Genomic DNA, 25721 nt, shown 5'->3' with positions numbered 1-25721 from the left:
CATCCCCTGATACATTTCCTTAAGCAAAGCCAGTCTAAGAAAATACATCTCATCTCTGGCTCTAGATAGGAAAAACAACAATAAAAAAAAAAAATCACCATATTCCTTTGAGAACTTGCAACCATAATACTGACCTCTTAGAGGTATTAAATCAAATTTATTTTCTCCCAATCAATTAAACTGTCAGACAGGAAATTATACAAAAGTGATCCCAGGTTAGCAGTGTCCCACCAGTACTCCAGAAGAAGCAAATCTAAATCCTCTTTGAAGAAAAGCACATGTAAATCAGGCTCCCCAAGATTCTCATACATTAAAGCCAACCAAATCTGACCTCCCAAATGGAAATTACCAAACTCATAAAGAAAAAGTCACCATGAATGAGAGTCAGCAGAGATGTGAGATTTAGACACTAAACTGGAGCTAGAAGATAGGTCTGGAGAAATTAGTTCAGGTTGTACATCCCTATTCCAACAATCCAAGATCTAAAATACTCCTAAATCCAGAACTTTTTGAGCACTGACATGATGCTATAAGTGGAAAATTCCACACGTGACCTCACATGCCATTGTTTGTTGTTGCTGGTGTTGAGCAGCTGACATAGGTATTCTGGTGATGCCACTGCGCTGCTTTTTTACCTGAACACATTATTTTTCACTGTATTAATGGTATTCCTATTTTTTGTCATTAACTACTCATGTGTGTAAGTATAAAAAATGATTGCCTAATGGTAGCATATAAATTCAGAGTTGGGAATGATGGTGATGCCAAACAACCACAGACTGACTACATGGGTGGCTGAGATAGTGACACTTTTGCTTTCTAATGGTTCAATGCACACAAACTTTGTTTTATGCACAAATTAGTAAAAATATTATCTAAAATTATCTTCAGCCTATGTGTACAATATATATATTAAATGTAAATGAACTTTATGTCTAGACTTGGGTCCCATCCCCAAAATATCTCATTATGTATATGCAAATATTCCAAAATCCAGAAAAATTTGAAATCCAAAGCATTTCTGGTCTCCAGCATTTTAGATAAGAGATACTTAACTTGTACTCAGAATAGAGTGCAGAGTCAAGGAGACAGAAAAATATCAAAAAGGATTTAACACACATGGTTGAGAGGGTATGGCCTAAAAATCATTTTACTAAATAGTAAGAATTCCACAAACAGAAGACAGAATGAGCAAGAGGCATAGTGACAGCCATAACATCCCAGAAGTGATAAAAAAATTAATATAAAGCCATAGGAGTCATACCATATACCAAGAAGGATAATATAAAGAAATCTACACCAAAACCTAGACTGTAGTGAAAGTGAACATCAAGGACAAAGAGAATTTAAAAGTAACCAGAGGTAAAAGACTTATCAAAGGTAAAGAGAAGACAATTAGACTGATGGTTGACTTTTCAGAGCAGAAACCATAAGACAATAGAAGAAGATCTCCAATGTGCTATGAGTCTAACATCATATATCCAACAAAAACTAGTTGCCAAGGAAAATACATGTTCTAATAAACAAAACAGTGTCATAATTAGACTAGCATTAAAGAATGTCTGGAAGGCATACTTCAGAAGGAGGAAAAAGACCTAAGAGGTAAGGTAGAGATTCAAAGAGAATGGCGAGTTAAGAAATTGGTAAATACTTGGGTAAGTCTGAACAAATATGGAATGCATAAAACATTGAAATTAATATGTAATTTGTGGGACCAAAAAAATAAGAAAGAAAACAAAATGGAAATCATATAAAAATTGGAAGTGGGTAAGGAAAGCTAAAGGGTTCTCCGTTCCTTGTATTGTTTGGGAGAAGGATTAGATACAGACTAATTTTAGATTTTGTTAGGTATGCACGACAAAAATGTAGTGTATAATTTTCAAATCATTATCAGGAAAAAAATGGGATTAAAAAGCAATTCAGCCTAAAATGACGAGAGGAAAAAAAGGTCATTAAAAAGAGGTCCAAATATAAAACTGAAAATAAAACATAAATCTAAATATGCCAGTAATTGCAATAAATGTAAATGTGTTAAACCCCAGTTACAATTCAGGTTGTCACAGTGAACTTCAAAACAAAATTCAGCTATTTATTAGGACAAGACATACACATAAAGCTTAAGGATACAGAAAGTTTGAGAGCAAAAATACGCAAAAAGACAAATCAAGAAAAAAGATTTAGCAAGTACTACGTAAAAGATGCCTGCAGTGTGCCATACACTGCTCTTGGAACTGGTGATACAAAGTCTCTGCCTTCATGAAGCTCACTTCTGGAGGTAGGGGAAACAGACAGTAGGTTGCATACATCAATAAATGTACTCACACTTACTACAGACTGTGATTAGCTCTATAAGGAAGTAAATAGTAAGGTGAGAGAAATTGGCTTCTTGTTGGGTGACTATTTTAGATAGTTTTAAATTATCTTTGAAGAAAGAACATTTGACCTGAGAATTGAATCAGAGTGAATTAGCCATACAGAGCGGAAGATCATTCTGGGCAGACGGAATGCATCTGCAAAGGCCTGAGGAGAGTTCTCCTCACTGAAGCTCTCCAGGTGATGGTGGCTTGGGAAAGGGTAGCAAGTGAGGCTTTGGGATGTATTCTCATGGGATCAACCTGATTTCCTGCTGGTAAATGTCAGGGCTTAAGAAAGGAAAAAGTCAAAGCTGACTGCATCTGGCAAGGCTTTCCAGGCCCACATGGAAGTGTACCATTGCCTCTGTCACGTTTCCCTCTCCAATGAAATGGACTGTTGGGGGACTATATTTGAAAATATAACTCAAGTTAGACTTGATTGAGAGAAGTTTATAGTTAGTAAAAGGTGAAGCTTTGTACATTTCTTGCATGGAAGAAGAAACTGTTCAACCAGAAATGAAGGCATTTGACTACGGACAGGAAAAGGGACCCAAGGTGTAGGTCATTGTTATGTATCCTGAAGGTCTTGGTAGAGCCCTTTGCTCAAACTAAGATTCCCTGAACTTTGTAAAGAAGCATGATAGAAACTACGGAAATGCTGATAGAAGCTTACAGAATTAATCAGTGTTTTTCAAACCTCAACAATTTGTGTTACCACTTTATAATACTCTGCCATTTTCATACAGCATTTTGTATTCTTATTTCCTTAAAAATAACTCACAGTTTTGGCACAAAAATTTTATTTGCAAAAAACATGTAACAGTGCTGTAAGTGAAAAAACAGACTTTTACTAATGTACATTAATTTAAATATGTAATTTTTCAAAATAAAGAGTGTTTGCTCATATAAACCATTTAAAATAGGGTATGGGCCACCAGACTACTAAATCAACCTACAGTAGTATTTTCTGTGAGGCCTGTTAGTGCAGCAGTAAAATGTCTCCATCACCAGTTTGATGCCAGTATTTCTAAATATCTCTCACAGCTCACTGAGGGCATGCCATGGTATTTTACAAAACTAAAACCAAACTGTCTTTCTTTTTTTTTCTTTTGCAGTTGTGGTTTGGTTTGCTTGGTTTAAAAAGGTATGCACTTTTTAAAAAAACTGATTGGTTAATAAAAGGGTTTTCGTTCAAAAGGTAACTTTGAATGGCTTTGCTCTCTTTTGATGGGGTGGAATCTGTAAGCTGTTTTGCAGGGGCATGCGGTTTCTAATTATCAGTAGAGTGGGAATGATTTTGAATTTGCTTATTTTAGCAAGGAGAAGTAATCTAGGTTCCTTTAAGTTTTCTCTTTCATTTCACATATTCTTCATTAACCCCCTAATTATAAGTCTGTTTTTATTGGATACAGTTAGGCATTGTGGGCCTCTAAAAAAGGACTTTTTGTACATGGCATTGCATGGGTACCTTATTACATAAATTACTAGGACTAAGTTTTTGCCCTCTAGGATACCAAAAATTGACAAGGGGGTTTAATATTCCCTAATTACGTTTTTCCTTATGGGTTTTTTTTCTTTTCCAGCAACCCATAAATGACACGTCTCATGGTTAAGCCTTTCTCCATTCTCTTTTCTTCCAAAATACTTCTGTGCTGCAAATAGGCCCAAACAGGTTTCCAGTGTGACTCAGGGATTCAGCCTTTCATCTCCTTCCCAGAAACTAGAAACTCCCTTTTCCTGTGGTTCTTCTGCCCAAAATCTTTGCCAGTCCCCATGCTGAATCCTTCCATTTGTACAATATTTCTATTACTAGGTTTTGTATGTGATGGTTTATGTTTAAAAATGTTATTTTTTAATCCATAAATTGTTACCTAAATAGTACATTAAATATAGTCTGAATGTAAAACTCAAACACTACAGATAAAGCAGAAGGTCCCTTTGACCCCCAACCCTAATCTTCCTCCTCAATAAAGATAACCATTGTTACTTTTTCTATGCATTTGCATTTATACATAAGCACATGGTATTGCCACTGCTTGTATTCCTATCGTTGCTACTAAACTGTGAGAAACTTCGGGGTAGAATCCATATTCTACACCACTTTGTATTTGTAGTAGCTGGCAAAGAGCCTGGTATACGGTACATGTTCAATAAATATTAGCTTACTAAATGAGTTTATCATTGGTTGCCCTCCTCTATGCAATAGATAACAGAGTTTTCCTTTCTATATGAAAAAAGGTGGATTTGGGGAATATTAATAATATAAGGGAGCCATGACTACTGACCAAAGGAGATTAAAAAAAAAACAGCCTGAGAGGGATCTTTGAGCCTGTGATATGTAATATAAAATATATATTTGGGTTTCTTCTCATTTCCTGACACTCAGCTCCTAAAACCCTTGGAATCTCCAAAGTGACGTATCTTTAAATGTTAGTAAGATGACTGATGAACAAGAGCTCTTGAAGAGCCTCAGGATTTGGGGCTGCCTGCCAAGGGAATCAATGAAGTGACTAGAGGGTTGGAACTTTCAGTCCTACCCTCTAAGCCCCAGAGAGAGAAAAAGGGCTGAAAGTTGAGTTGCTAACCAAGGACCAATAATGTAATCAATCCTAACTACTCAAGGAAGCCTCCGTAATAACCCAAGAGGACAGGGTTTGGAAAGCTCCTAGACTGCTGAACACACGGAGATGCGTGGAGGGTGGTGCACCCAGAGAGCGCATGAAAGCTCCTAGAACCTTCCCACAACCTTGCTCTATTCATCTCTTCCATCCCGTCCTTCGTCTGTATCCTTTGCAATGCTCTTTATAATAAATAAGCCTAAGTAAATCATTTACCTGAGTTCTGTGAGCTACTCTAGAGTATTAATTGAACCTGAGGAGAGTCATGGAAGCTGTGAATGACAGCTGGTCAGAGGCTGAGTCACAGCTTAGGACTTGGGACTGGCTTTGAATGGGACAGGCTTGTGGAACTAAGAGCTTAATCTGTAGGATCTGACTCTATTGTCAGGTAGACAGTGTCAGAATTGAATTGAATTATAGGACACTGAGTTGCTGTCCACTGGAGAACTGGTGAGTGTGTGCGGGGGAAAACCATACACATTTTGGTGACCAGAATTGAAGCATTCTGCGCTGTGCTTAGTATTCTGTGTTGTATGTGTGAGAATAGAAAAAACTGTTTTTCTCCCTATCTCTTACAGGAACTGACAGGCTCTGGAGTAGAAGTGTGAGTCAAGGCAAGAAAAGTATGAAAGAACGGAACCTAGAGTCACTAGAAGTTAAACAATACTGGGCATCAAGAGAGAGGCTGCCTGAGAAAGCAGGGGAAGGTTTCTCTGGGAGGTGTGTCTTCAAGAGTTCAACTGGGGCTCCGAGGCATGAAAGGGCTAAATATGATTAGAGAGTAACTGTGAGTAGCGGGGAGTTGGGAACCTGTAGATAGAGGGTGATGGTGGCAAAAGACAAGGCTAGAAGGGCAGGTCATGACAAGGTGATGGAAGCATTGGTATAACTGGTTAATAATACTGAAATTCATCACATTACTGGAGCCTCGATGTAGGAACAAAAGAGTGCTTTGTGAGGAGGCAACACTCTTCTTGAAATACATGTCTTTTAAGGCTTCCTCTTACCTCTAGTAAACAGTATTCGATTCATGTTTGAAAGGCGTACACCTACACACCCTTCATCTTACATGAAGTAACAGCAATATTATGAAAATCAATACATCCTAAAATATTTGTCAATGTTAGTTGGCAATATTATAACTTTATCAGATTTTAAAAATAAAATTTCAGCTTGATATACATTATTCAACATAGACTGGGAGGTCCATTATGTAAGAGTTCACCTTCAGATTTCCCAGGTTGAGTTTTTAATGTGTACTTCCAATATTACGTATCAGCTTAGATTTACTTGAAAAATCTTAAGATTTAAAACATTGCTAGAATGGCTAGACAGCCATTCAGTGAACACTGGCAGACTAGATTTTCCAAAGATGTTTAAAATGAAAGGTCTTGCAAGTAGGTAGCTTATAATCTCCCTTGGTCACTGGAATCAGAGCATCTCAGATTTTTTTTTAAGTTTCTCTATAACTAATTTACACATAAAATATCTTTCTTTAGAAGAGCAATTTTAAATTCCAAGTTTCCATGTAAATCTTTCTAAAATAATTAGGTGGGGACTGAAAATCTTTCTAGCTGTTTCCAAATCTATCCTTCGTAAGGGCCTGCTATTATGTAAAGCTACTAGGTATAGACTCTGATGATTTTATTAGAATATTCTCATTGCAAAAAGTGTACTGATGGTAGCCTACAGCCAAATATAAAGGAAAAAAGATAGAATTAATGTTAAAATTGTAGGTTAAAATTCAGTTATTATTCCGTCATTATGTTTTCAAGAATGTGATTTATTTCTACCCATGGTACATCCAAATTCATACAATGAAATTCTGATTATGGCATTTTAGTGTAATTTTTAAGTTCGTTACTGCTTTGTGTGGCTCCTACTCTTGTTCCTCTCCAGCTGCAGAGCTGATCCTAAGTTGGGTGTAGATAGCTCAGCCTACAGTAAAGTTTTGATGTCAAACATTCACTTTGGATTTATCAATCTTTATGTAATCGCTTAATAACATTTTTTAACTCAGATGATCACTCTGGCATTTAGAAGCACAATTAGAATTGTCACTTCTAAACCACTGTTTTCTAAATATATAAGACATATATTACCCATGGAGAGTGAAGTTTGAGAGATCAGCCATATTAGAAGTATCTGATGTATATAAAAATACCCTCTTCTCTTTATAAAATTATTTTTCATTTATTCAAACAATTCAACAAATTTTAGAAACTATAAACTTTCTAAATCAATGCACACTGAAGCAGAGTAAATTTTATCTCCAAGGATAAACTGTCAAATTATGAATAATGAGAAAGATAGGATAATGAAGAGTTTTGCTACTGAGAATTCTGTAATGTAAATATCAATATATGAGGTCAAAGCAGACAAATATATACCAAAATACGCCATATCAATATATTCCATCAGAGCTCAGAAATAATTTCTCCTGTGCATTTATGTTAAAAAGAAAGAAAACACAATAATAAAGCTAAAAAGTATAATGAGTAGCAACTATAGACTTACAAAGTATATACAAATTTTGAACAAAATAAAGATTCTTTATATGTAGAAACTTATTAAATTCTGGTAGGTTTTAACAGAAAAAGCTTAAAAGAAAAATTATCAGTGCTATGCCAAACAAATCTTTCTATTATTCACGCTGAGTATGGGGAAATTTGGGGGATTTTAATGATGGTTTAGGTTATTAAATCAGGCAAAACTGGTAGCTCATGGTACCAAGTATGAGACTGCAGAAATAGAAGTCAATGGATCGGAGCCTGGGATCTGTTGCTCAACAGCTGGGCCTCTGATGAGGTTCACTTCCTCTCTCAGGGCCTCAGTGTACTCTTTCAAGTAGTCTGGTTGTAATAGAGACATATAATACTACATTTAATCCTTGTATTCTGTAATTTCACTATAAGTAGAGAATTGGAAATATAATCCGAAATGATAAGAAACATTTTACTTTAGGAAGCAACTGTAGTTCATCCACAACCAGACCCTTGACTATAGTGTGTGTGGATGTGTATGAATGTGTATGGGTACGTGTGTGTGAAACATAGCTTTTTTCGTAGTTTTCCATCCAATTTTGCTTCAGTGACTTAAACATACCCCAACATGGGTTACTTATTATCTATAGCGTTTCTTCTTTTCTTTGGCAGCCTGTTATCAACCCTATAATGTAATTATATATAGATCTGACATCATCTAGAAAATTGAGACCATTAACTTTTTTGTTTGTTTGTTTGTTTGTTTTGAGACAGCGTTTTGCTCTTGTCACCCAGGCTGGAGTGCTATGGTATGATCCTGGCTCAGTGCAACCTCTGCCTCCCAGGTTCAAGCGATTCTCTTGCCTCAGCCTCCCAAGTAGCTGCGATTACAGGTGCCTGCCACCACATTCAGCTAATTTTTGTATTTTTAGTAGAGATGCAGTTTCACCATGTTGGCCAGGCTGGTCTGGAACTCCTGACCCCAAATGATCGTTTGCCTTGACTTCCCAAAGTGCTGGGATTACAGGCGTGATCCACCGTGCACGGTTAACCATTAACATCTTTAATTCCCACTCCTCCGCCTATAAATTTACCTATAACACAGGCACCCCTACCACCTTCCCTACACCCAATGCTCATCCTTGCCAAGGCCAACTACTACAAAACTACACTCTTAAACCAGTTCCTTAAACAATTGCTTCTTTCCCAATCCATCTTCTCCTTACGAATATCTCTTTTCTCTCATTCTATAAACATGATTCAGTGTTTCTCATTAATAAGATAAAATAGAACAATAAAAACAACTTTTCTTATCTTCTCTAGACATATCTCTCTCCTTTCTCTTGATGTTAAGTTTCTAGAAAGATCATCTATGCTTGTTGTACCTCCCATTCCTAGTGGAAATAAGGCATCTTTTCAAACCTTCTGTAAACCTGGGACCATTTCCTTCTGGAAATTCTTGATCTCCTCATTCGTCGGACACAGGAAATCTTTAAAGAAATAATTCATCTAGGCCACCGAGTCTGAACTGACCCAAGTTTTTTCTTTATTCACCAAAAAAGTTGCCATCTACGCAACCCCATCACTACTGCTGATCTCAGTCACTTCCAAGACACAAGACCCGGTCACCTGCTCTTTCCTGTGCTGTTGGCCTTATGATACCACTCTGTGTATCTTCCAGTGTGACTTGCTGTCCTACTTCTCCCCTCATCCTAGAGTCTTCCACCTTGCCTTCTCGAGTCCAACTATCCTTCCATGGTTGACAAAATGCTGTTCATTTTCAACCCAACCTCTTCTTTCAAACCACCTCAATTCTCCACTATGAATTATACTTTCTCAGCACCTTTCTCAATTGAAGCTTCTCACACCCATATCACGGAGGTCAGGGTGAGAAAGAGATCCAACTTGGTCCTTTTTCCTCATTTTCACTTTCTGCACTTTGCTCATGGAATCTTGCTCCTGCACAGCTCATGCTAACCTGTCACTCTTCCTTCTACTCTCAGTCATCCTTGCCGTCTACTACCTTCATCATCTATCCACCTGAATGATTTCCATCTTGGAGTGTAGGTAATGGAACCCCAAGGAGGCTTCTCTCTCTCTCTTTCTGCTGGGCTCTGAAGAGGCAGAGGAGGCAGGGGAGGCTCCAGGCTGTGGGGCCATGACAGCACTGTGAGTCTCTCCTGCTTCCCCAGGTACTTCCAGTGCCTGCCCAAATTTGGTTTCTTTGCACCCATCCACAAGGTGATCCATATTGGCTTCCCATCCACCAGCCCAGCCAAGGCCAAGAAGACCAAGCGTATAGCCATGGATGTGTCAGCACTGACCCATAGTCCCAGCATTTCCTCCATCAGTTCCATCAACTCTGTGGCCTCCTTTGTGTGGGGGGGCGGGGGGCGGGCAGGGGGGCGGTGAGGGGCGGCCACAGCCTTTGTGTTAATACACTTCACTCTTAAGTGTCTATCTACCCTCTCTCTATCTTCTCACTCTTGTTATCAAGAAGTAAATGCTGCAGGAAATCGCTGGTCAACACCTGCAGAAAAGCTGGTCCTAACCTGAAAGTTGGAGCTAAACCCAAATACTGGAGATATCAGCAAATTCCAGTATACCTGGAGATATGTGATCAAGAAATAAATGTTTCCTGTTGGTTTTATTATGCAGCATAGTTGTAGCGATAAGTGACAAGTACAATGACAATCAAGTTGGATACCCTTTTTTACTTACCCATTAAGTTTAACTTAAAAAAAATACTCAAAACTTTCTTGCCTAAATATTTCTTACTTTTCTTTCCCCTTCCATTGCTAATCACTGACACTTATGCCAACATCATCTCTTACCTGGACTATTAGTCTCTCTCTCCTTTTTTTTTGGCGGGGAGCGGGGGGAGGGGGGGCGTCCCTTCAGGTTCCTACAGTCAAAAGATTGATATTGCTAGAATATAAAAGTGACCTCTTTTCTTTAATCTTAGATTATCTGAGCCTATGGGATAAAATGGCACTTTTTCATTTGGTGGGAGTCTGTATGGTCTAATCTTTGCCTACTTGGCTCAACTTGATATCTCGTCACTTTCCCTTTGTACTGCTGCCACACTGAACTGCTTAAAGTTTCTTAAATATACCATGATGTTTCATGTTCTCAGGACTTTCCAGATGCCTGAAATGTGTTGGCTCATTGACCTTTTCCATATCTCCAATTTCTATTTTGCTTTCAGATCCTGCTATGGAAGCACATCCTTTCTGAAACCTGACAGCCATCCCCAATTCCAAATGGAATTAAGCAGTATTTCCTCTGTGAGGTTTTTGCATTGAACTCTTTAACATGAGGGTATCAAACAAATACTGAATTAGGCATTTGTATTTTTTCTCCTCTACCACATTATAAACATTGTATAAGGCTGAGAACATGTCTTATTTTACTTTGTATCTCAGTACTTAACACAATATCTGTTGCAGAGTGGGCATTTAGTAAACATGAGTGGAACTAAAATTATTTATTTTGAAATTTGATTTGGAAACATACGTTGCCTCTTTTTTACTCATGAATTTTAGAGATGCATAAACTAGCTCCACATTTGAGGAGTAAATAATTTTATTAAAAAGACTGATATATTTGTTTCTAATTCAGTTTGATTCACTGAATTTTACAGACCACATTATTCAGTAATTTTTTTGCAAATGTGGAAATATCAGAGTTGCTTCACAATCAACTTTGTATAGGAAGAACACTAGACATATTGCTAAGTTCTTTATGACAACTTCCTGAATTCCATGGAAATATAAACCAAGCCTGCAGCATGTGAGAAATGTATATATTTCTTGTGTCTAAAGCTATATTTATCCAACATAACAAATGACAAAAGCTTAGAAAGCATCCAGTAAAGATGTTTGTCCAAATAGAGAACCATGCTGTCATGTCTTAATGAGTCGATGTGAAAAGAAAGAGTTCAAGTACACTAACCGCTAACTTGAAAATTTTAGCTCCGCATCAATAATAACCATAAAAATTCATGAAAATTTGCAATCCAATTGATTGCAATTTTTAAAGATGTAAACATTTTTAAAGTGACCATAACTGGCATTCCAAAATGTAAATGCACATTTCAATTTTAATATTCTATGAAAGTCTGGAATAATAAGACAACACAATTTATGAAATGTCATTTAATAACTCATTGCTCTTGAATTAAAGTGACTATCCAATCACCCTATGGTTTTAAAAGCTCTGTTCTTTTGCAAGGATCTAGAAATTTCTTAGGCCACATTTGAACACTACAGATTTGATGTTTATACACATTGCATTTAGAACAAAATGTAAGACCTGCCGAAGTAGTAATTTGCATACTAAACTCTTGACCTTTGTTATAAGGATACACATTACCTGCACATGTGCCTTTGCTATAATTCATACACATCTAATGCACATCTTCTCTCTCACACAGCTCTCAACTTGGCCCACACATTCCTATACATGTACACATGCACACATACATGTAGGGAAACAAAGGCAAGAATGATCAGATTAGATGTCCCTCTCATACTCAAGAACTACAGTAGTTTGGTAGAGAAATTATAGCTATTGTGTCCTGGTTCAGCTGGCTGAGCTTACACAATGCAAGTAAAGATGTATCAGATATCTTGATATGTGTGTGTCATGTAGGGGCTGTGTCTTACTCCTGCATTCTCTGTTTTTAGAATGTGGGCATAAGGCACATGTTAGTGAAATATAAATTGCCCCAAAGCATAAGCTCCACCATACAATACTGGGGTTCATATTCTTACCCCAAACTAGTTACCAGCTGGAGATCAAGTTTTTTAATTTTTAATTTTTTATTTTTTTGTGTGCTCTGTTGCCCAGGCTGGGGCACAGTGGTGTGATCTTGGCTCACTGCAACCTCCACCTCGTGGGTTCAAGCGATTCTCTTGCCTCAGGCTCCCAAGTAGCTGGGATCACAGGTGTGGGCCCCCATGCCCAGCTAATTTTTGTATTTTTAGTAGAGACGGGGTTTCACTATGTTGTACAGGCTGGTCTCAAACTCCTGACCTCGAATGATCCGCCTGCCTTGGCCTCTCAAAGTGCTGGGACTACAGGCGTGAGCCACTGTGCCCAGCCAAGATCAAGTATTTAAATTCCCTGAGCTTCAGTTTTTTCATCAAACTGTTAGGATACCAAACATACTTAGTGGCCGCACATAGAAATAGTCCCCTAGATTGTTAATGAGTACTTGCTCATTAATTGATAAAGTTGTCTCAGAAAAGGTCTGGACTTGCTGCCAACCATTACTTTCACAGACTTGCCTGTTTTACAGCTATATGGACAGGTGTTTGAGAATATAAGAAATTAAAACAGAAATAGCCAAGCTTTTTAGTCCATTTTGCTAATTAATATGTCAGAGCTCATAAAGAAGAACTCATCGGCTTTCTTCAGTACTGCATCATCTTAAAGAGCTGGGTCAGCAAAGATCTCTGCAGACAGTCAATACATATTAAAACAGTTCCAAGCAGTAAATCAAAACAAAAAATAAAAAAATAAAAAAGAAGACACTAAAAAAAGTAAAATTTATAAGCCCTTTCTGTCTGAACGTAAAGGAGCATTAAACTATTGGTTGAGGTGTCATTTTAGTAGACAGAAAGAAAATAAGAATTCCTTCTCCGACATATGTTAAGACCCTGAGTTTAACCAAAATTAAAGCATAATAATAATAATAAAGCTTTGCTAAATTTGATGACATTTTCTCTGGATCCTAATGTTCCCTCAGAATATTTAAATCATTTAAAAATGGTTTTATTGTTAAAAACATACATTTTTCTGTTTTTTTGTCTGTTTTTTCTCCAGCCATTGCTAGAATTTGAATTTTGTCAGAGTTCAATGAGTGAAACAAGGAAAGAGGTTAAAGATATTTTTGGTTTTTCAAGGCTCTATGAAACTTGTGATTTTTCTTCAAGGAACCAAACAAAGGGTATTTTATTTCTAACTTCTCTGGGCAGGTCTTACCATACCATAGACTTAAATATCTCTCATATGTGGAGGAGGATTCTACCAGCTCAGAAACAGGAGAACCATCCTGCTATCTTCCTTGCCAAGGTAATGAGATGCAGTGCCCTTTTGGGGAAACCCCTGAAATAGGTCCTCAGAGAAATCTCAAGAATACTGGAAGAATTCCAGAAGGGGTGAGGGGAACACTACATTTTGGGCCAAAAATGTTAGAAAGATTTATTTTACCTGGGCCTTTGATTGGATCTGAGCTCTGAAGTATCAACGATTTAAAAATTAAGCCGAGAAAAGGGTGCCAAAAATATTGTCACAAATTTGGGAGGGACCCAAGCCAGACCAACAGATGGAACTTGACATGAAATGGCTCTTTACAGACTAAGTAGCTGACTCAAGAAATTTTAACTCAGATGAATTTATTAAAATGTTGAATGTCGTCTCGAATAAGAGGCTGGATGACAGATTTAGGTCAGTATACACAATTTAATTTGTTTAACTTCCTGTTGGTCTTGGATAGTATAAAAGCTGCTCACATTTCTATAGCTAAAGAGAAAGAGTGAGAGATTCTTCTTAGCATAAAAAAATACAAAAAAAAAAAAAAAAAGTAGCCAGGCACCACACGCATGCCTGTAATCTCAGCTACTCAGGAGGCTGAGGCAGAAGAATTGCTTGAACCTGGGAGGCAGAGGTTGCAGTGAGTAGAGATTGCGCCACTGCACTCCAGCCTGGGCAACAGAGCAGGACTCTGTCTCAAAAAAAAAAAAAAAAAAAAATCATATTTTAACTTAAATATTCTGAAGATCTGAAGAAAGAATTTGGGAAAGGGGGCAATACTGCAACAAAAAGAACTTAAGTGATTCCTTTTAACAATGGTGAGGTAAGTAGAGATTTATAAGTTAAAATACGATCTGGTAACATGCTTAGTGGTCACAGATGACCTGTAGCCGACTGAGACTACAGGTAAATTTAGATGAATTTAAAAAATGACTTTCTAACTGAAAGAGGTTGTTACAATCAAGAGAACCCTTATCCCTCTGCTGCTGCAGCTGCCGCCGCCGCCACCACCACCACCACCACCAAATCCCAACGAGACATCCCTTCACGGAAATGCAACGCACAGAGGGGAACTGCGTTTTATGTGAGGGATGAGTTCCTGAGGATCATTATGATTCAAGACTAATTTTCCAAAAGAAAGAAATGTAAAAAATCGGGGGAGTGGCCAGGCTCTGTGGCTCATACCTGTAATCCCAGCACTTCAGGAAGCTAAGGCGAGTGGATTGCTTGAGCCCAGAAGAGTTTGACACTAACCTGGGCAACATGGCAAAATCCCATTTCTACAAAAAATAAAAAATAAAAATAATTAGCTGGGGATGGTGGCATGCGCCTGTGGTCCCAGCTATCCGGGAGGCTGAGGTGGAAGGATCACCTGAGCCAGGGAAGTCGAGGCTGCAGTGAGCTGTGATCATGCCATTGCACTCCAGCCTGGGTGACAGAGATTCTGTCTCAAACACAAAAGCCAAAAAAACAAAAAATGGGGAAGGGTATGTTCTTAGAGTACATAAATTTTGAACCTTAGTTGAATACTTTCCTCTAATGCTGCTTTGTGCTTTCTCAGAACCGTTTCTAGTGTTTTACAAGATGCTCTCACTTAATGTGACTCTAAAGTATATGATTTTCGGTGATTGTTTAGCCCTTTTCATCGCAGGCCACTTTTGCTCCAAAGTTATCAAGTGTCTGGTTATTTTTCAGCATTTCTACAGATGCCCAGTGAGAAATCTGAAGTAGTGATATGTTATAATAGTACTTAAAAATATAAGAATAGTGCATGTTGGAATAACAGTACATTAGTAACAGAAATATTCTTTAAAACATCAGATGTATTTAAACAGGGTGGTTCATGTGACATAAAGACTGCTGGAACTATTTCTATCAGCTAAAGTGAAGTTGCCATATGGAATTTGCAATGAACCTGTGTGACGGCTTTAAAATTCTGCCATTTTTGACTAAAAAGTTTTTGGAAGGTTATTATTTCAAGTTTTGCACTTAGCATAGTTCTTTATTAATATTTTTATATCACACTGTGCAAAGACAGATTATTGAAATTTACATAAAATGTTATGCCAATATACAAAGATGACAAAGTTCTCATCTTAAAAGAGTGACAAACTTTTAATTGCCACCTAATAGCAGTGTGCTTGGCAATTAGGATTAGAATAAGATTTGATTTCCTGGAAAAAGCCAGAAAATTTATTATTTGCTCATTTTCAAAAACCGAATTGATAAACATTCCGGAAAAGGAAAAGGACTTCAACTTTTTGCCTTGAAGCCTATCCCAGCACACAGAAAAGACTTTTCATCTTCAGGAATTATTTTGTGGATATCTATATATACACACACATATATATACATATATATGAACTACAAACAGTAGCATGTATTTAAGATGAAGATATTATAGATTATTCTTGGGGTTCCCTGGTCATGATAACTTCCTTCTGAAGCTCCTAAAAATATGTCCAGTAGTAGAGAATTTAATGGAAGAGGATGTTGGGAACAAACAGCATGTGGCAATTTATCACTCCCACAGAAATCTCTTCTTTCACAGTGATCTAACTTCTTAGGCTTTTTATTAGGGAAAGCAAGAAAAAAAATCTAAGAGTTGTGAACCGGCCCTTCCCTGCTGTTATCACAAGAGAATCTGGAGAAAGAAGAAAGAAAAAAAATCATAATCTTGCCCTGGAACATGATGGAGGTAATGAGGCAACAAGGCCACTTACTGCTGAAAACATAACTGGCACACAAACACAGGAGACACTTGGTGATGGGAAAGACTCTTTGTTTCACCAACGGAGTGATGTTAGCAAATCATAATCCTTCTGTTGTTTGGAGGGGCAATGCTACGAGCAAAATGGACATTTTCTCCTCCAAAATAATGTGCCCCTAGAGGAAAGGGATTACTCCACTATTTGCTAGCTTAGTAGCTTTAAACATTTTCAACTAATGTGAATAAATGATCATGGAGGAAGGCAAAAGGAGTAGGAGGCAGTCTACTTGGCCATGAAGAAACAGCTTGGATTTTAGGAGTGAAGGTAACTCACACATGATAAAGACCTAAGAGACGCTTAGAAATTTTTGTGGACTTTCTAGAGAATATTTAGGGAGCTCATTCATGTCTCTAAAGAAAAATAACGCATACATCCCTGGAACAATCCATTTTGATGACAGGCAGAAAAAAAAAAGAAAAAAATCCTATTCTTTTTTTTGAGGAGAAAAAAATGACCATATCTTTCTTATTCTGGAATCTTTTTTCCTACCACTTAAATATGAAAGTCATCATGGGAAAGAGTCTTGAACTTTCTTGGGTTTTCTTGCAATTGTTTTTAAGTGTTCAGCTGGAGTACAGATTTAAGATTTTTGGTTTTATATATATATTTTTGGAAATCTTTATTCTTCGCTCCCAAACATTCTGAGTCAGCATACATTATGGCACTATGCACACAGCCAAGCAATAATTCATCTTTGTGGAAGTCAGAGACATCTCCTGTATTAATTAGAAAGCCTTTCAGCGACTAGTGGATAGAAACAGGTTCCAACTGCTACTAAAACACAGCCAGTGATTTCCAGGAAGGGGAATATAGTCAGTTACAAGGAATTTCTTACCCGATTTGTGTCCAGCCAATGAGTGAACTTTGCTTTCATCTGGCACTGAGGAGAAGAAATGAAAGAGACAAGGATCAGACTGGCTTGTAAATCAGACAATTTTTAAACAGTAAATTAATATAGATTCATAATAAGTTAAAAATTTTACTGGCAGAGATTTGAGAAACATTTTTTCTTCCAGCCTACCCTGGGGTACCTCACTTTTATTGGTAGATATCTTGAAGACAGCTATGAATAAGTATGTTTATTGGATCTTTTATGAATATAACTTCATTTTCTCTTTATCTTCTTTATTTTAACTGGGTCGTTGCTTCCATGTTTACAACAGGAGAAACCAAATTCATAGACCCAGAGATGTATACAATATAATAAAATTTTTTCAGTATAACAGCAATACATGTGTTTGTGTCTGTGTGTATATTAAATACTTAAGAATTAGACTTCTGTATCTAGTCAAAATAGAGTAAAAGGGAACAGATTTGTAATCCTCCCCGAAACAATTTTAAAAACTAGACAAAACAAGAAACAATGGCATTCAACAGATTAGACATTAGGCAACAAAATGCAGTGACCCCAAGAGATGGAATACAAAGGACGTGAACTCCACAATTGCCCCAGCTTATTCTCCGAAGAAAGCCTCCAGGCAGCTGTGCAGGAAAGACAACACCCAAGCAGAACCCAGTGATGGCCCCAGCTTGAGGACATGGTGCTGGCCATCCCAGGAAGCCAAAGAAGACAGAGGTTGCAGAGCAGAGAACCAGAGAGGAAAGAGCAATACTATCTTCAGAAAAATCTCTTCATATATTTAGTTGAATACTGATGATCACATGTGTGTAAGAAAATTACCCCAAGAGTCGGCAAAGAACCATTCCAAACTGGAAAAGGAACAGCATGTGAAGTTCACATAGGGCTGGGAATAGTGCCTATTTCCAACAGCCAGAGTGGAAAACTTCATAACTGAAGGGCATCCATTCGAATGTGAAGAAGGGTCTTGCCTCAACAGTGGGGAAAAACTAACTCTAGATTAACAGAGCTCTGATGAAATGGATTCATTTTTAAAAGACACAATTACTGAAGCTCATATAGGAAGAATTAGATAGTATGGGTAGCCCTATAGTAATTTTTTGGGGAAAAAAATGTGTTTAGACGTAAAACTTCCCCACAAACAAAACTCTAGGCCCAGATGGCTTCACTGGTGAATTCTACCAAACATTTAAGAAATAAATAAGACCAATTCTACAGAAAATGTATTAGAAAGAGAGAGGATTTCCCAGGCCATTCTATGAGGTTAGTGTTACCCTGATACCAATATCAGGAAAACTACATGATATGAAAACTGCTAACCCATATCCTTCATGAACATAGATGCAAAGTTCTTAATCCTTAGGCCTCTCTGCATAGATTATCACTTTCAACAAAAGCTGTTCATTATCATGTGCCACTGTCTATGTTAGTACATAAAACTCTGGTTTCAAGGGTTGAAGCCAGGTGAGGGGAAATTTGCTAATGAGAAGAATCTCTTCCATTTTGCCTAACACTAGATTGATCTCAGGGTAACATGTCCCTTTTTTTCTCTGCCCACAACATTCAGTCTTAATTGACCCAGTTACTATACATAATCTTCCCACTCCCACCTGGCCCTTCTTTTCTAAGCGATTTCTGTATTTTCCAGATAAAAACACTACATATCTGTGATTATTCTGTTCCCAACTGCCTAAAAATATTGTTAGACTTTTTGTTTTATTTCCAGTTGGGAGGTAAGTATTTATAAGGCACCACTTGTGAGCCAAATTCTGTTTTTCTCAGACCTAAAAAGCACTTACATAGAATCAATTTACACTGTAAGTAGAAAAATATTAGAAAACAATGGTAATGATTAAAAATAACCTTAGCAACTAATATTTACTGAGTACTTGTAATATACAGGTTTTATGCTATGCACTTTGTATCTGTTCATTCATTCAATTCTCACAACGACCTGGAAAGTATTATTATTACTATCTTTATGTTACAGATAAAGAAACTGACATATGCCTCATAAATGGAGAAGCCTGAACTTAAATATGGCACTCTTCACCACTCCATTCGTTACACTTGTGGTAAGAGTCACAGAAGAGTCACTACCTGAGAAACCTGGAATAGAAGACAACACAACTAACTATATGCTAAAAAACTACTCTCTTTATTTGAATATATGCTATTAATAGTTATCTTTCTGTGGTGATCAATCTTAATAAATGTTAGCTATAATTTTGTTTAACATGTTTTGAAATTGATGATTCTGATGGGTTCAAGCTAAAATATCCATTCTCATTCTACAAATGAGAAATCATCTTTCTGAATCGGAATCCTTGTTTGGAAACAACAGTTTTGTGCAAATCATTTTAACTTTCTGTGGCCTCAGTCTCATCATAAGAAGATATTGCTTACCCCACAGGTATGTGGTGATGATTACATGTGCAAATATATGCAAGGTACTTAGAAGACCACAGAGTAAGTGCTTAATAAATATGGACTACTGTCATCACCAATGAGAAACAAAATAGAAAGTCAGACTAACATCATAGCTAGTAATCAGACAGATGTGGGTTGAATGCCAGCATTACCAGGCAAGTTACTAAGCTCTTTTTTTTTTTTTTGAGACAGAGTTTCGCTCTTGTTGCCCAGGTTGAAGTGCAATGGCACGATCTCGGCTCACTGCAACCTCCACTTTCTGAGTTCAATCGATTCTTCTGCCTCAGCCTCCTGAGTAGCTGGGATTACAGGCACGTGCCACCATGCCTGGCTAATTTTGTATTTTTAGTAGACACAGGGTTTCTCCATGTTGGTCAGGCTGGTCTCAAACTCCTGACCTCAGGTGATCCACCTGCTTTGGCCCCCCAAAGTGCCGGGATTACAGGTGTGAGCCACTGCGCCCGGCCACTAAGCTCTTTTTTAGCTTTAGTTTCCCCATATGAGAAATGGGGGAAAAAAACAGTACAAACAGCACACAGAGAGTTGTGGGAACTAAATGAGAAACAATGTACAAAAGCACTTTGCCTAGTTCCAGACACATAATTCTCAATAAATGAAAACATTTGAGAAATGGAAGTTGTGAGAGTGGTAAAGGTGGTGTATTTGATGACAGTTGTGGGGTTTGTGATTTAATTTGCTCAGGATTATAAAGAACTAAAGAGAGAAAATAATCGAGAGCATACTATGCTTCAGCAGGGCACTAGGTGCTTTCACATTGTTATTGTATGGATCATTTCCCCAACCGCAACAGATATGACCTAGCAGTTTACCTGGCTCCTGAATCATTCTGCAGTGGAAGACAGGCAATGAAAGTACAGTAGACTGTATGGTTTTATTATGTATAGTCATTCAGAAGAAGGGATTCATACAAAGGTAAGGCTTTTGTTGTTTTGTTTTTATCTTTTTAAAAAAAATCTAAGCTGATTTAAGTACTTGCAAATTCCCTGGCCATATTAGGCTTAACAAATTATCTTCTTAACTTTTTGGCTGAATAATATTTATTATTTCTTATACTTATCATTATTTTAATTGACAATTTGAAATTATCTCGAACACTAATATAAACTATTTGAAAAACATTGTAGAAAATCCAAATGGGTGATAGGCATAAAAATTAGAGGCCTTTCTCCGAAATATTCACTGACACAGATGTCTATCTTTAGGACAGAAGATAAATGAATAAACATAATGGAAAAGAGAGGGAACCGTAATGACTTAATTGATAGAATACATTTTATTTAAAAGGTTAAATTTGGAACAATCATCTTTTATACACATGCTTAGTGCTGGGAAGTAATTTAAATAACAGTAGCAAATGAGAAAATGAGGTAAAATTACACATGCCACCAAGTTGTTTTTTTTTTTTTAAATGGCAAGTGTTATAATTAATACCCAACTTCCTTTATAACTCACATTACCTTAGAGCTACTATTAAAATTATCTCTTGGGGCTGAAGCTTAAGTCTAGTAGTTTCACTGCATAATATTTAGCACAGTGATTGGAATGGTAGCGATATGAAATACGACAGGTGTGTCATTTTAAACAAAGGACTTATTTACAAGAGATTGAAAAATAAATGGGCCTGGTGTGGGAAAGGTCTTTGATTCCAAAACGGTAAAGTATTAATTCAAAACATTGAGTAAGAGAGTGCTGATGGAGCAAGAGTCTTAAGTTTCTTGTTCTAGTTCTGATGACAGAATTTTTTCTCCTTTTCTTTCTTCTTTCTTTTGAAAAAAGTATTTGTGTTTACAGGTTATTTCATTGCCTTTCTTATCCTTCAGTTTTACCCAAAGACTGGTACTACTTGCTCTTGATTATCTTAAATGGATATTATAATAATTGAAGAGATACCAATGAAATGCTCAGGTTTCTGAAGCTGCAATTCATAAATATTTTTATAACTGTTATTTTATTATAACCATTATTACATACTTAGAGGGTACCATGGACTGCCTCCTCTTGATCTTTCTTCAGATTTATTTAGATATTAGGATTTCTACACTAACTTCATGCTTCCTCATATTCAATTCAAGATTGATGTACATTATTTTACCTAATTATCATAAGGTACTTAATAAAGAGGACACTCTTTGGCTGGGAAGACTGTTAATTTTCTGGTGTGTTCTCTGATTCAGGAAGACTTGTTTGAGAAACATAGCAGCCTGATGGCCTATGTTTGTAGTTCTCCTGGTTGTAAGCCTTTGAAGCTAATTAGAACTGCCCAGTATCAATGGCATCTTTTAAAAAAGCATAAATAAACAGTCTGTGTCTTTTCACTTAATTTCAACCAGTTCATCATTAGAATTGAGAGAAAGAAAATACAAGGGGAAAAGTCTATGAAAAAGATGGCACTCTGAGAACTAGTTAGTGGCAAACATCAAAGTGCACATAATACTTACACACATTGGCTTCCCAGTAGGATACATTTATATTAATATAGTGATCACTTAAAGTGTTTTATTATTTTGTCAAGCTTTCTTATACACTTCAAATGCATTCTCACTGGAGGAAAACAATCCCCTTGCTTATTGATAGCATTTGATACGCATTCTATAACGTAAGTGACTATTAGGAACTACACTTGCTTAATAAAAATTTGCAGAACAGTGGCAGATTTGGTGAGTTAATGGGCCCCAGATGCTCTTCTTATGCTGACAGAAGATGGTGTATTGCTATCATGCACAAATCTCTTCAGATAAGAATTGCCGTCAGCTACAGTTATTCTTTTTTAGAATGCCAACACTATATCACGAATGGGGAATATGCAAATGTGTTCAGATTCTCACTATTCATATTGAGATACTTTGAGGCAAAGTATCACTCTAAAATAGGATGCAATGGTAGTCTTATATAGATAACTCCATTTCATTTAATTTTTGATTTCCATATCTTTGAAATAATAGAGACTGCAATTTTGAAGTTGATGTTTGGCACAATAAAAATACATCTTCTAATGAGGCTATAAATACTTCTCTTTGGATAGTTTGCTAGGAAACTAAATATCAAGTAATCCCTTAACAGTTAATAAATTTGTTTTCAAGAGTTGTTCCTTCAGAACTTAAAAAAATTGATGTAGTTGCCAATATTAAAAATCAATTTTCCTCTCCTTTAGCAGATCAATTTCTGTACCACTGATTGATTTCTAGAATTTCTAAGGAATGCAAACCCATTTCAAATTGTAAATTAAGTTTCTTCCTGAGCAACCATGAACTATTACTGCATTAATCTATAGTGTTTTCATATGTCAATGACAATTTGGCATAATGATTCTGCTTAGGAAGACTTTTTGAGTTTTCAGCACTGTGAGTTTTCATGTGTTAAAAAATTCTTCCATCTCTTGAAACACACACATACACACAAACACACACACACACACACACACACAGCAAGGCTTTTGCTGAAAAGGGGGCTAGGGAATTAGTAGAAGATCATGGTGCAAACATTTATCTCATTTATCTTAGCAAGCTTTCCCAAAAGCACTGTGCTGCATCTCGAATGTGCTGCAGCTCTGACAGTAAGCTAATCAGAACTCTGCAGCTGAAATTTTCTTCCAATATCATAATGCATCCCTCAGCCATAGGATAAAAAATGTTACATAGGGTAAAAAAGGAAGGCCCATTCCCCTCATCATTATCCAGCTATCCATATATTCACAACTCTTTGGTGATCTCTTTTAAATTCCTTTTCTTTCTCCATGAACCTCAGAAAGCCTTAAATTGAAAGTTGTGAAAATCCAATACTTTTCATATGTTCTTATACTGTCATCTTTAGCTCATTAAAGAGTATTAAAAAATCCAAATAATTTCTTCATAAATTTATTAATTTGTTTTAATCCATTCAGTACACACCGTTTTTCTTAAAAGAATCAGATACTCAACCCCATGGTCTAATGAGGAGATACAAATGACATATTTGTTAGAATAAAATATGTTAAATAGTTTAATAAAGAAAAAGATATGCTTCAGGAACAGTGGAAGGTCAGAGAGACACGAAGGTTCACAAAGACAATAAAGGTTTTAGGTGAATAATTACTTGCGTCAATTAATCAGGGAGGAGCAAAAATAACTTCAAGCACCTAGAACATCTTTACTCCAGGGGAAGGGAGTAGCATGAAAAAAAAAAAAAAAGAAAAAAGAAAGAAAGAAAGATCCCGAGCTTTGACTTTAAAAGGCCCTGGATTCTGATGCTAATTACTGAGTCTTTTTTCAAGCTTACTGAACTTATTTGTAAAATGTAGATAAAGCCTCACAGGATGAGACAACCTGATGTAAAAATTTATCATGAAACCTAACAGAAGTAGGTGTTCACAAATAGATTATGATAGACTTTCACATCTCACCACTTTTGCCAGTTTTTCTATACTATAGCACATCATATATAAAAAATATATAAATATATATTTATATGATATATAATACATATTTATATATAAATACATATAATATATATAAGTATATATAATGTATTAGATAAATATATAATATATATTTTATATAATTTTATATGTATGTATTTTTTTGAGATGGAGTTTTTTGAGATGGAGATTTAGTTTTTTACACCTGTTGCCCAGGCTGTAGTGCAATGGTGCGATCTTGGCTCACTGCAACCTCCGCCTCCTGGGTTTAAGTGATTCTCCTGCCTCAGCCCCCCAAGTAGCTGGGATTACAGGGGCCCGCCACCATGCCCAGCTAATTTTTGTATTTTTAGTAGAGATGGGGTTTCACCATGTTGGTCAGGCTGATCTCGAACCCCTGACCTCAGGTGATACGCCCACCTTGGCCTCCCAAAGGGCTGGGATTACAGGCGTGAGCCACTGCGCCTGGCCCAGATATCTTTTTTCTATTACTGTTTTTAAATAGAATTTTACCTTATTATTCAACATTAAACATTTTTACATAATACAAATCTAAAGATTTTTATTTATTTAAAAAATTTAGAGACAAGGATTTTGCTATGTTGCCCTGGCTGGACTCAAATTCCTGCACTCAAGTGATCCTCCTGCCTCAGCAACCCAAGTAGATGGAATGACAGCCGGTGCCACTGCACCCGGCTATAGAAGTAGATTTTTAAGTAAGCCATGCAACTTTGTACTTAGGTACAAATTGTAAGCAACACATAATACTTCTTCTGAATTGCAAATATCTCAATTATTCGTGCACGGGTCTGTTTCACATTAAACACCTTCAGCAGGGCATATGTCTTGTTTTTCCATTTCAGCCTAGTATCATGTCTAGCATCCCTCAGGTACTCATTAATGTCTGCTGAGTGAATGAATGCGGCACGTGTAAGAGTAAAGAAATGACAGCACATTTGGGCACGTCCATTCAGCAAAGGGTTCTAGACTCATGAATGAGACAACCGTTCATTGTGAGATATATATAATTATAGGAATGGTGTAGTATAAATGTGTTTAAACACTGTAAAATTCTTCTGGCAGAATTTTCAGACAAGTTCCTAGCAAGGAAGGGTAGGAGAAGGTAACTGGGGTCTGATTCTGGGACAGGTCGAAATAAAGACCCAAATGTAACAGAACTGTTTGGAATAAATATAATTCACTTGTATTTTGAGTAATGAACTGTAGAAATATAGAAAAACACATGATTAGCAGGCTAGTCTCACTCTGCTGTCTTTCTCTCGGTATATATGACTGACCACTAGGGCAGTGGTCAGTCTCTCTATTTTTTGGCTTGTTGGCACTAATCACACTCTTGTTCTTCATATAGTATGCCTGAAATAGCAGTTCCCTCTGTTTATAGAAAAATCACATTATATTTCCAAAAACATTCAACACTTCGTACAAACAGCTCTTCTTTCAACCTGCAAATGTTATGAGTTTCTAAAGCTGTAAATACAGGAAATAAATGTCTTTCTGGTATGACAATTTCAGAAAAAGGCCAAGAACAGAAATACTAGCTTTAAAAATTGCTTTTACTAAATATTAAAGCATGAAAAAACGCTGATATGTGTAAGGTATAAAGGATAACAATTGGCTGGGTGTGGTGGCTCCCACCTGTAATCCCAGCACTTTGGGAGGCCGAGTTGGGTGGATCATCTGAGGTCAGGAGTTCAAGACCAGCCTGGCCAACGTGGTGAAACCCTGTCTCTAT

General features: G+C 36.8%; 1 protein-coding gene and 1 long non-coding RNA gene across 6 annotated transcripts in view; one reads left to right on the top strand and one right to left on the bottom strand.

The window, feature by feature from the left end:
• The window catches only part of LOC105468044 (par-3 family cell polarity regulator beta), a 1086746-nt gene that overhangs the window by 365977 nt on the left and 695048 nt on the right, over positions 1-25721 (bottom strand). For all 5 annotated transcript variants that reach the window (XM_071073272.1, XM_071073273.1, XM_011717972.3 and 2 more), the window contains one exon: positions 17101-17145. In XM_071073272.1, coding sequence (XP_070929373.1) covers positions 17101-17145 — 45 coding nt within the window. The remainder of the gene's footprint in view (positions 1-17100; positions 17146-25721) is intronic.
• Positions 1564-19360, top strand: LOC139357196 (uncharacterized). Its single transcript, XR_011609991.1, has 4 exons — positions 1564-1602; positions 5551-5692; positions 13437-13533; positions 19115-19360. It is a non-coding gene; the product is annotated as an uncharacterized lncRNA (long non-coding RNA).

This window comes from Macaca nemestrina, chromosome 11, assembly GCF_043159975.1.
Source record: "Macaca nemestrina isolate mMacNem1 chromosome 11, mMacNem.hap1, whole genome shotgun sequence".
Taxonomy (NCBI): domain Eukaryota; kingdom Metazoa; phylum Chordata; class Mammalia; order Primates; family Cercopithecidae; genus Macaca; species Macaca nemestrina.
This window is presented reverse-complemented; position numbering and strand designations above follow the sequence as displayed.